General features: G+C 41.6%; 1 protein-coding gene across 1 annotated transcript in view; it reads right to left on the bottom strand.

Annotated features, from left to right (window-relative positions):
• Window positions 1-658: 658 nt before the first annotated feature.
• GRIN3A (glutamate ionotropic receptor NMDA type subunit 3A) overlaps window positions 659-10696 on the bottom strand; it is a 70688-nt gene continuing 60650 nt past the window's right edge. The window contains exons 7-9 of the mRNA XM_056324312.1: window positions 6351-6515; window positions 5516-5589; window positions 659-1325 (exon numbers count right to left, since the gene is read on the bottom strand). Of these exons, the coding sequence (XP_056180287.1) occupies window positions 989-1325; window positions 5516-5589; window positions 6351-6515 (576 nt within the window). The 3' untranslated portion in view covers window positions 659-988. The remainder of the gene's footprint in view (window positions 1326-5515; window positions 5590-6350; window positions 6516-10696) is intronic.

The raw sequence follows: 10696 nt of genomic DNA, 5'->3' as shown, positions 1-10696 counted from the left end.
CTTCACAGTGAGCCCTGGTCCACAGGGAGGCTTTAAGTGACTCCCGTTGACTTTAGTGAGAACTTTGTGTCAGAATAAATCATGGACCAGAGCCACTTTATGTCACTTCAGCTGCGAGAAAGAACCTTATTGTCAGCTTAAGACTGAGAATATTAAGGGAGTAGTTTCACATTGGTAAATACTGATTTACAGTACTGCCATCCCTCCCTTTCCCTCATCCTTGCTCTGTGCCCCTGTGAACCCATCTTCTACATCTGCCAGTGCAGCTGTTTGCTTGGCTTCTCTCTGGGTGGGAGTGGAAGCCGAACCTGGGCTCAGAAGCAGAGGTGGTGGTTTGGTTTTTGCCAAGTTATTTTTAAGGTGGGTGAGTTCCTTTATCACAGTCATAGAGCAGCCACATCTGCATTTGTGCTGACAGAGCTGAGGTTAATGGTGTGTACTGGGATTGCCAGCAAGAATTTGTCTTGTGAAACCACAGCCTTGTGCCAGGAGGGAAGGGAATGCCAACACAGAACCAGCACCTGGCATAATGAGCCTTAGTGTGAACAGAAACTAGACCCGTAGATACCACAACAAAAACACACCAACAACAGACATGCCTCCAATGAGCAGTTTAAATTTCCTTCCTTTTTTTTTTTCTTTTCTTTTCCTTTTCTTGAATTAATGCACAGAAAGAGCTAAAAAAAGTGGGAACCTCGCTGTACTGTCAAGTGGAGGAACCAGGAGCTCTCACTGTTTGGATGCTCCTTGTTTCTCCAGTACCTTGGGAATGGCTGATGTTTGCCAGGACAATGAGAAACTTGTTATGAAAGGAGGAGGTCTCGGGGGGGGGTGGCAGTGGCTGTGGGCTGCTGCTATTCTGCTCTCAGGAGGAGCACATTGCCTGCTTTATTTCTGCACCCCTTTCTGGCATTACAAAAGTGTGTTACAAATTTTACAGAGGAAGGGGAGAAAGGAAGAAAAAGGGAAGGGGCCCAGGTATGCTGGCCTAGGGCTCTGCAGTCCTGTTTGTCCTCTGATACTCTTCCAGCTCCGATTTCCTGTCCATGGCAAGTTGCAGCTCCTGCTTGATGATTTCAATCTGCTTCTCCAGCTCTGTAAGCTCTTGCATCACTGAGGTCCTAGCAATATTGAGGGACTCTGCTTTCCCGTTGGTTGTTAAAGAAGCCGGAGACTCTCTCCTCACCTGTGCCAGGGGGATGTCTTGGTGCTGCCGGACTGTCACCTCATTTTGCCCTTCATCAGTGCAGATGTATTTTTTCCGGTGACAGTTGCCCAGATTGGCTGTGTTCCACACAGCATGCTGGCTGTTCCCTATGTGGGACCTGAACAGAGATGTGAGAGTTAATACGAAATCAGGTGTGTGTATGCAACCCTCCTCTGGAGTCATCCTACTCGAAAAACATGCTGTGCTGTTACAAACTACATAGAAATCTTATTCCTTTATCCTTGGAATTATTTTTCTTGAGAACATAAATGGTCAATTTTTTGTGATTAAACCATAGCAGAGACTACAACAGAATCCTAAAATTCATCTTCCCCCATAACATTTTTTTGATTAGTTACAAACTTACAGTCCTCTCAACTCCAGCTCAGGAAAATGTGAGTCCTCCACCAAAGCTTTCTGAAAGCTTTTGTGGTTGCAATGTCCTAAGTTTATTACAGTGTTAGTCCTTTCTGTGTTAGTACTCTCTACTAGCTTGGGCATTTGCTTCTGTGGAGCGGGAAAGAGGCTGCCTTGAGTTGGTATGGAGAGCTGAAGGGGAAAGTGTGCCATTTGGTCATGTAAGTCGTGTTGACTTGCTTGCACTTTGGGGGACGGACGTGATGATATGGTGTATCCAAACCTTGCAGGTACGGACAGGAACCTCCTGAGAAAACATATTTGGAGTTTTTGTGTTGTGGGATAAGTTCCCATTTGGGAACTTCTTCAAATGCTTCTGTGTTTTCCTGTGGAAAAATCAGTTTAAAATATTTTGATTCCTAAGAATATTTTCTGTCTTATGAACTTCACTCTGCAGCCCTCCAAAATCAAGGTGTTTCCCAGGGTTTCTTCCCAAATACAGAAGCACCTGTGGACTCTGTTCTCAAACTGGAACGTAGGGAAGCGGAGTTTGTTGTAGGAGAGGAGCCTGGCTTTCCTACCTGCTTTACCTTTTGGCTAGGTCTGTGTACTTTCACGATAATTATAAATAATCTGAGGTTGAAACTCTGAAGTAGTTGCTCTTAAAACTGCTCCATCATAGAGGTCTTCTGTGGGTATCCTTGGACAAAATGCCTATTAGCGTGACCTACTAACTGGCAGGCTAAGGAAGATAATTAACATTTCAGGATTGGGATAGCTGAAAACAGTTGGTTTCAGGAGGAGTCTGGAGATGGGAGTAGATACTTTTCTCACCTTCCTGCAGAGAGGGAAGTTGGAAAGTGGAAATATCTTTAGAGAAGGTGGTGATCAGGAGTGTTCTCAAAAAAATGAGATGGCAGAGAGGGAGAAAGGGAGGCTTTAGACAGGAATGCCAGCTCCAGCCTGGGTCATGCTGCAGAGGGCACAGGGAACCCCAGTGGGGAGGTGTGTGTACTGTTTTTAATTTTTGTGTAGATCAGCCAATTTCTCATATTTCAAAATAAAAGACAGGAAGACTCTCAAGTCTTGTGCTAAACTGGATGTGTGTTTTGTGATACAATTATGTTAATCCCTGGAAGAGATGAAAACACGCACCTCTTAACCACGTTGCAGACAGGGAATAGAATTAGCTTGGGCAAGTGGCACCTGGCAAAGCATTCCCAGGGCCAAGAGCAGGTGGCCACCACAGTGCATTTCCACACAGACAGCAGTCTAGAGAAAGAAAGGCCACCTAGCAAAGAGCAGACCTACAGGCAAAGGGCTGTGGTACCTGAAGATGTCTCCCTGCTGTGTAGTTCTCCGGAGCCCATGGTCCCCATGGTCCTGGGCAGCCAGTGTTACCAACTTGTTTTGGAGCAGAAGTGCATGTCTCAGAGAAGCTGCAGCCCTTTGTTTTGTAAATATTTCTGAATTTCATATAATTAATCCATAATTTTCGATACATTTTTCCTTCCTCTCGCAAATCAAAACACAGTTTTTTGATAAAGTGTTAGTAACTGACATAGCTGCTGCTGGCAGTAGTGCTTTTGTGTGGGGATTTGGGCAGGTGGTTTTAACAAAGGCCAGAGTCCACAATTAACAGTTCAGTTTCATCAAATAAATAAAACCTTTTACAATTTGGCTACTGGTGCTGAGCAGCTCCAAGTTTTTGGAAAGTCATGGCCTGAAAAAACATGGATTTTCTTCTGTGAGGAAAGTAGCAGTAGCATAATACAAATTCTTTCCACCTCTTTTATATATCTTAGTGCTTTTAATAATTCCACAGTCCCCAGCAGGAGTAAAAGAAAGTGTAGTAGTACAATTGATTTTAGAGCCATGGGTTGTACCTTGCCACATCAGTGTTCATGACAAGCTGGGCACCATGCTGCTAGGTGTCTTGAGTTAAATTCAATATAATTCTGTCCAAACAGCAGCTCAGACCAGGAGAAGAGCAAGTATGGTGGGTGGCTGTGCGTGCACACACACATGGGCTGGATGCTGTGTAGGCAGAAGTTTTTGGGCAGTAGCACATCTTCACTCTCAATGTTAAAAGAATATTTGTGTGATTCTTTTCCTAAGCCATTCTCTGTGGGGCTTATGGTCATCTCCTTGTGTTACAGAAGTTTTGCACTGCTCAGTATCTGGCACATAATACAGCTGGTGCTTTTTGTATCACCAAAGATACAGAGTGCCCCCTCTTCTGGAAGACTCTTCCTGCAGCTACGTTACTGTCTCAGGTTGTGGGAGCGTAAATGCTACCACCTAGTGAGGAGGGTGTAGGAGGAGGAAATGTTTTGCACCGGTCAGCTCCTGGTGCTCCTGTTCAAAGATCGTAAGTGAGGAGCTGCTGTGTGCAAGCCGGTGCCGCAGTATGGGTTTTCTGGGGGCAAGAAGGTGAAAGAATGACCAGAGGAAAGCAACTGCATGCACTTTTATATACCTCTTTGTATATATGCATTCTAGAAGCTGATGTAGTGTGAACTAACTTTAGAATAGAATTAAAGAATAACCATTATAATGTTTGTTAACCACTGTAACAATTGTAGATATCATGTACCGCCATATGTTACTCTTCTAGCTTTGGTGTCTGTTCTGTTATCCTTTGTTTAGGCATCTGCCTATCTGCTGACCTATGTTAAAACTTTAGCACAACACTCCAGTAGGAGAGGACAGATAAGGGTAAAAGGAACAATTAAGCAAGAAAAGCAGAAAGCCCGCAAGGGCATAAATTACCTCAGACTGATAAGAACACTGCAAATGTGTAAGACCATCACATAATGAGCAAGAGGTGAAAAGTACACCATGAGGGAGACCTACGGCCTTCCTCTTAGAGACCACTGCCCACATCTCGGAGACCCCTGCCCACAATTCTTGGAAGAATTTGCGCAAGCGTGAAGGACTGATAAGCTAATTAACATACGAAGCGAGGGTAGGTGGGATTAGATAATGAATATGGATATTAGTTGAATAATCATTATTTCATTGTATAAATATGGAATGATTAGCAACCTTAAACATGCACGTTAGGCGGAAGGATCCCACGTGCATTCAGGGCTGCCAATAAAGGATACTTAGTCACTAAGAAATTTTGGCTTCGTTCTTTAAATCAAAGCTTATGGGTGCTTACTTCTTACATTTGCTGTCATTAGTGCAGGAATAACAAACTAAACACAACATACATTTACACCTGTGGGTTTCAGTCATGCCACATATTTAGCAACAGCCTGGAAGACTCAGACACACATAGTCTGTGGCTGAAATGTATGTGTAGAAAAGCAATACTGCTGCCTGTGTCCTTAAAAAGTGCACTAATAATTTTGAGCTACTGAGCAAATACAGAGTTTTAATAAAATGCCTTGTGTTCCTGGTAGCTCTAGATAAGATGGTCTTCAGAAGACAGGCTGTGAAAGCAAGGCAAGGTTACCTACTTTTTTTCTCCAACAGGAGTTGTTTGAGACAGAGGTTTCTGAAAGGACTGCATTTTCCTCTTCTCAGCGTTCTTATTTCTCATTCTGAAAAATAAGAAAGCTGAAAAAGTTTCTAACATACATACTTCCTGATCTCTCATTGACTCTGAAGCTGTCTCACAGGGCCCTAGTTATCTGCCAGTGCTTTAGTATGTGAGTAATTAATTACCTGAAAACAAGGACAGTGGACTTAACTGCAAAGCCATTATTTAGAATGGGGGTGCTTTTATTAGCTGTATGCAAAATCATGAAATAAAAAGATATAAAATTTAATACTTTCTATTGGAAACAATGAATTAATTTCTGCCTCCCTCCCATGTCTATTCTGTCTTGTTTCCTATTATTTTTGGGGTGCAATAGAACTCATAAGTAGATATCCAGACAGAACATTTAATTTCAAAGTAATTTTTGTAGTTTGTGCTTTAAGGCATGCAAAACTTCCTACCTCTTTTCTACTCGTTTTGTCTTAGACTGGTGTTTGTCTTCAATAAATGAACTGTTAAGAGCACGATGTAATCTCTGGATGGAAAAGGAGAAAATAAATTAGTAAAAGGAAGATTAAGAATAGCTTCATAAATAGGTAAACGATTTGGGTTTTGTGTGATGGACTTGAGCATAAATTATTTTGCACACTGAAGGATATAAGGAATGTCTGTGCTTTGTCATTACAACAGATTTATTTTCGTGTGTTTTCCTAAGGAAGGGCAATCTGAAAGGTTGATGAATAGCTTGCAAACAATCCTTGGTGTTGAAATTCCTCAGAAAAAAAGTGGATCTTGGTAAACTTCCTTACTTTCTAAAAGATCTCTTTTGTTGTGTTGCTTTAAAGCCTAGAACCCTTTTTGTGTCTTTTGCTGCAAAGTAACCTCTTTCTTTACAGCAAACACAGCAATTTTCTTCCATTATTTTCCCTAGAATAATGAAGGAGGTTACCCAGCACTTCCTGCATGCATCAAAAGCTTGGGGACCTGTGCAGTGACATAAAGCGTTCTGGTTAGCTGGTTCAGGGCAACAATATTGTTGCTTCTGGTGTCCAAAAGAGTTGTAAGGTTCAAGTGCAAATGGAAAGGTCCCTTCTGTAGGTTTTGCAGTTGTGAATATTTGAACCGCTTCCTCTGTGCTTCTCATTCCACCATTAAGTAAGCCTCTTCAAATTCCAGAAGCTGCTGTCACACCTCAAATGCCAATCATCAGTGCTCTTACAACCTTTATACCTTATTCTTGTCCAGGCTTTCATAATCAGCCACATGACTTTCACAGGGTTCTTTCAGAATACGTACCTGACTTGTATGGAGCCAGTACTTCATCTTGGATTTCTTCTTGATTCGTGGTAGGACCAGTCTGTACACAATGTGTTCCCCAATGGTAGTGAGAATGGACAAACCGAACCCAATGCACAACATCACAAAGAGCCCAGAAAAATGCTTGATGCCCATTTGCAGTGTCTGTGAAAAAAATCAAAAGGGGAAGTTGACGAAGTAGGCTGTTAGTGTTATTTTAACAGATGCTTCTGTTTTCTCATTTGGAATGTGGTGAAATACTGTGGAATAGTCTGGATATGGTTTATGACAAAGCCTTTCTGTGCTGCAGAAAGCTCAGCGTTCAGTCAGACAAAGGACCTGTGTTGGGAATGAGAATCAGACAACGATCAGGGATTTTTTTTCCTTGTGTTGTTTCTCTAATGAGATTAAGTGTTGAACATGTACAAGAATCCAGTATTTGTGGTGTCTTTGCATTTGTAAAAGCAAATACTGCTGGACAGAATACAGTCAATGAACTGTTGAGCAAGTCCTTCATCAGCAGTGAGCTAAGACCACTTTTTCTGGGTCTTTTTTGTATTTTCTGGGATTTGATCATTAACTTCCCCTTTTTGTGCTTTACCCTTGTTGAAGGGTCATGGAGAAAATGTTTTGAAGTAGCAGCACAAACATGGCACCTCTCTACTCCCTACATTAACAGGACTGAAACTGCATTTGTTAGGATCCCGGACTGCAATGACGAAAACCAGGAACACTCTCACCTTGCTCTGCCAACCCACCCTTTTCCTGTAAGGCAGGAAGCCTTTAATTGAGTCTCTTATTGGTACTAATCATGTCTGAAGGCCAAGCCGCCAGGTGCAGCAGCAATCTGTACCACAAACACCTGCACTTCAATGGGTGGGTCCAGTTTGCACGTTATGTATAACCTTAGTACCTTTATTCTCATGCCTCCATAACTCGGTTATGAGTTATCAATAACTAAAATCTTTTGCTAATAGTTACTGCCCACAGACTACTTGGAAGTATTACCAAGAATACAAGTTCTACTTCTGCCTATTAAAGAATGCTATTCCCCAAGTCAGAAAAAAAAGAAGAAAATTTCTTGGCTAGGTTGTGCATCAGGAGATGATACCTGATATGCTATCAGCCTGGATAATGGACCTGTGTGTTCCTTCACTGTGTTGTTTGTTGGGTGCGTGGTGGTGGGGATTGTGCTTTGTGCGTTGTTATGACTATAGCTGTGTTGGATTTAGTTGAAAGATAAATCACAGAATGTTTGAAAAATCTTGTTATGAAGTCATTTTAAGCCAAAGAGTTGATTAGTGATGAGTCCATTGAAGCTGGAGGCTTGAAAGTCCCTTTGTGTACTTTGGTTGGGCGATGGTGAGCAGTATTTCTCTCTTCAAGTTTTCGTATTTGGTTTCCATTCTTTAAAACACAATATGAGCTAGCATATCACAGATTTTTAACAAGAACAGAGCTTCAGACATCTAGCAGAGTGAGAACTTTTGCATGTGGCACTGACAATGAACTCTTATTTTGGGGGTTCTCTGCTGAGATCAACCTGCTTGCCCTGAAGCACACTGAGCAGAATTTTTGGGAAAAGAATTTTAAAACCAGTGAATAAACACTTCAAGTGAGGGTGTTGAAGGGTATAATGGGGGTGTAAAAGTAATTTCTAAAGAAACTTACTGCAGCCTGGAAAGGAAAGTGGGAAACCACCATAGAGTGATTCTGGGTAGCAGGGTGTCAAAAGTCTTGGCACGAGGGTTTTCTGATGCTGAGAGTGCATCAGTTCAACCTAAAAGCAAAATTTTCCTCTCAGCATTTGAATTTCTTTTTGGCAAGAACCTATTGTCCCATACTTTGTCGTTCCAGTTAGGGGAAAGGAGGGTGACACAAAAATCACAGGTGATAATGCTTTAAACTGCTCAAAAAATGAAGTGTTTTGATTGGAGCTCTGTGTTACTTGGTCTGTTTCTTTTAATTAGCAGTGAAGCCCTACTTCTAGCCCAGGTTGCATAAAAGCAGAATGACGCCCCATGTCTGACCTTATTCTCAGAGGTCTTTAGAGCCAAGACCTCGGTATGGCCCATCACTGAATTCAGCACATATAAGTACCTGTAAGAAGCAGAAAGACTGCTGTCCATACTAGCTGAACATACTAGTTAAATATGCTTTTGCTAATTCTCCAAGAAGCATTAATACAAATCGCTTGCTTCCCAAAAAGGTTGTCCAAAGGCAAGTATGCAAAAACTTCCTTAGAGATTTAGAGTTAACAGTAAATATAAGAATAAATTGACTAAGAAATAGAATAATAATTAAAAAGGAATAGATTTGCTGAGTCATCTGAAGAACACACCTATCTATATATGCTACCATGCTACTCCTGTTTGGCATCACACAAGTAACAAGTCTATGGGTGGGCATTGCCATGAGCTCCCTTAGCAGCAGGAACCTGTGAATCAGCTGGGTGGAGGTCCTTTTGCTTAGCGGCTACTTAGGAATTAATGCAGAAGTCCCCAAAGGCAGGGAAGATCAGTAAGGAGGCCTGATATGCTAGTGTTAGGTTGCTGTATGGTAGGGAACATACATATGGCTCTGAGAATAGGAACTAGGTTTTCGAGTACAATAAAACTCGAGCCATTCAAAATAATAATTAAAAAACGACACAGTGGCAATTGCAGTGGGGATTCCTGCATGTGTGAGATTTCTCCTCCAGGCTGAGGTCAGTGTTTGATGCCACTCCAGTACTGCTGCGGAGAGAACACTTAGCCAGCTCCTTACATGAAAAATAACTCCCTTGTCTTCAGAAAAGCTGCTCTGATTTATGCTGATGATGGTCTGGCTCACGGTCCTGTCAGCTCTGCAGAATCATTTTCTACCTTCCCTAGAAACAGATGAAAGAAATTCCAGCACTGGCATCTCAGAACTGTTTTTCACTTGTAATGGATAGCTTTTGAAATTGTCCCAAACAAGACATCTTTACCTAGGAAAGGAAATGCCAAAACAAAGCATCAATAATATTTCATCTAGCAATAAAGAAGATAAGGCCTCAAAAGAGCTGCCTGATAAAGACTGCACAGTGGAGGGAAATTTTCAATACTAAATCAAGTGGGGAAACAAAGTAGGGGAGAAATAATTAGCACAGTGTATCTTACAGTGTATAGAGTGATCATTTGTAGCAATATCAGCACATTTACATACCATTGTAAAAAGGCAGTTTATCAGCTGTTCATAATTACTGGAGACAAATGTTAAATAGCAAAGGGAACCATCTAAGAAGCATCTGTCGTTTCATAGCTTCATGCTGATCAGTATCAGAGCAGCAAGCTCGACTACTTATTTTGTAGTTTGTGTATGTATTTGTAGGTGCATATATAGGATATATTTGGAAGGAACAGCAATAAACTGGATTCTCTGTATCACTGCTTTCCTCTTCTCTGAAGCAGTTGGGGTCAGGTGTGTGTGTTATGTCTTTGCTGGTAATGGAAAACCAATCCATAACTTTCTCTGTTATAACTGCAGTATCTTCTTTTCTTCCCTGCACACACAGCTCCCCTCCCCACCCCCACCCCCACGCCCCCACCCCCGCTTTCTTTTTTTAAGGCATAAAAGCCCATAGTGTGGTGTATTCTCTATTAACCCAGGACAAAAATACAGTCCTTGCTTCATCTTTGTAATCCTAAATTCAGGAGGTAATTTAGGGGGAAGGAACTCAATTCTGCCCATGTTGTGATTCCGAAACAATAAGCAACCACAGACAATCCTGTGATGATTACAGCTAATGGGTGCTAAGCACTACACTGGCAACAGCCTCTAAGTTATTTGCCACTTGCAAATTGGGAAATCGGCATTTTCTGAAAACCAAAAATACAAGAACAGAAGTGCTTTTCAGATATCCTTGGAGAGACTTTCCTGATTTATCAACCCATTTCTGCAATTGCTACCTATACACTTCTTGTTGTCTCCTCTCATTATATGATTTTTTGGGGGCTCTGAATAGAAGGAAGGGGATGCAGACAACAGAGTGCGATATTTGCATTCTTTCTGAAGGGGGAAGTAGAGACAAAACCCAACACTCTGATTTCATTATTGGATTTCATGCTTTACTTTCTGCTATAAGAGACTGTAAATGCTTTACTCTCCCTGGTTGTACTAACAGTGAATAAGCCATCAAATACACCTATGGTCCAGCTTTGACTAATTTGAAGGCTCTGAAGATTTTTGTGGATACTTTGCAGGTTGGCAGCACAGCACAGGTATTGCTGCTACACACTGCTGAACTCAAACACTAAATAGGGATATCATGTGTGTATTAAGCTATAATAATAAGCTATCCTTTTTGATAACATTTTTCCCACAAG

The sequence above is a fragment of the Falco biarmicus genome, chromosome Z, assembly GCF_023638135.1.
Source record: "Falco biarmicus isolate bFalBia1 chromosome Z, bFalBia1.pri, whole genome shotgun sequence".
Classification (NCBI taxonomy): domain Eukaryota; kingdom Metazoa; phylum Chordata; class Aves; order Falconiformes; family Falconidae; genus Falco; species Falco biarmicus.
Note: the sequence above shows the minus strand (reverse complement) of the source record. Positions and strands in the feature narration are given on the sequence as shown.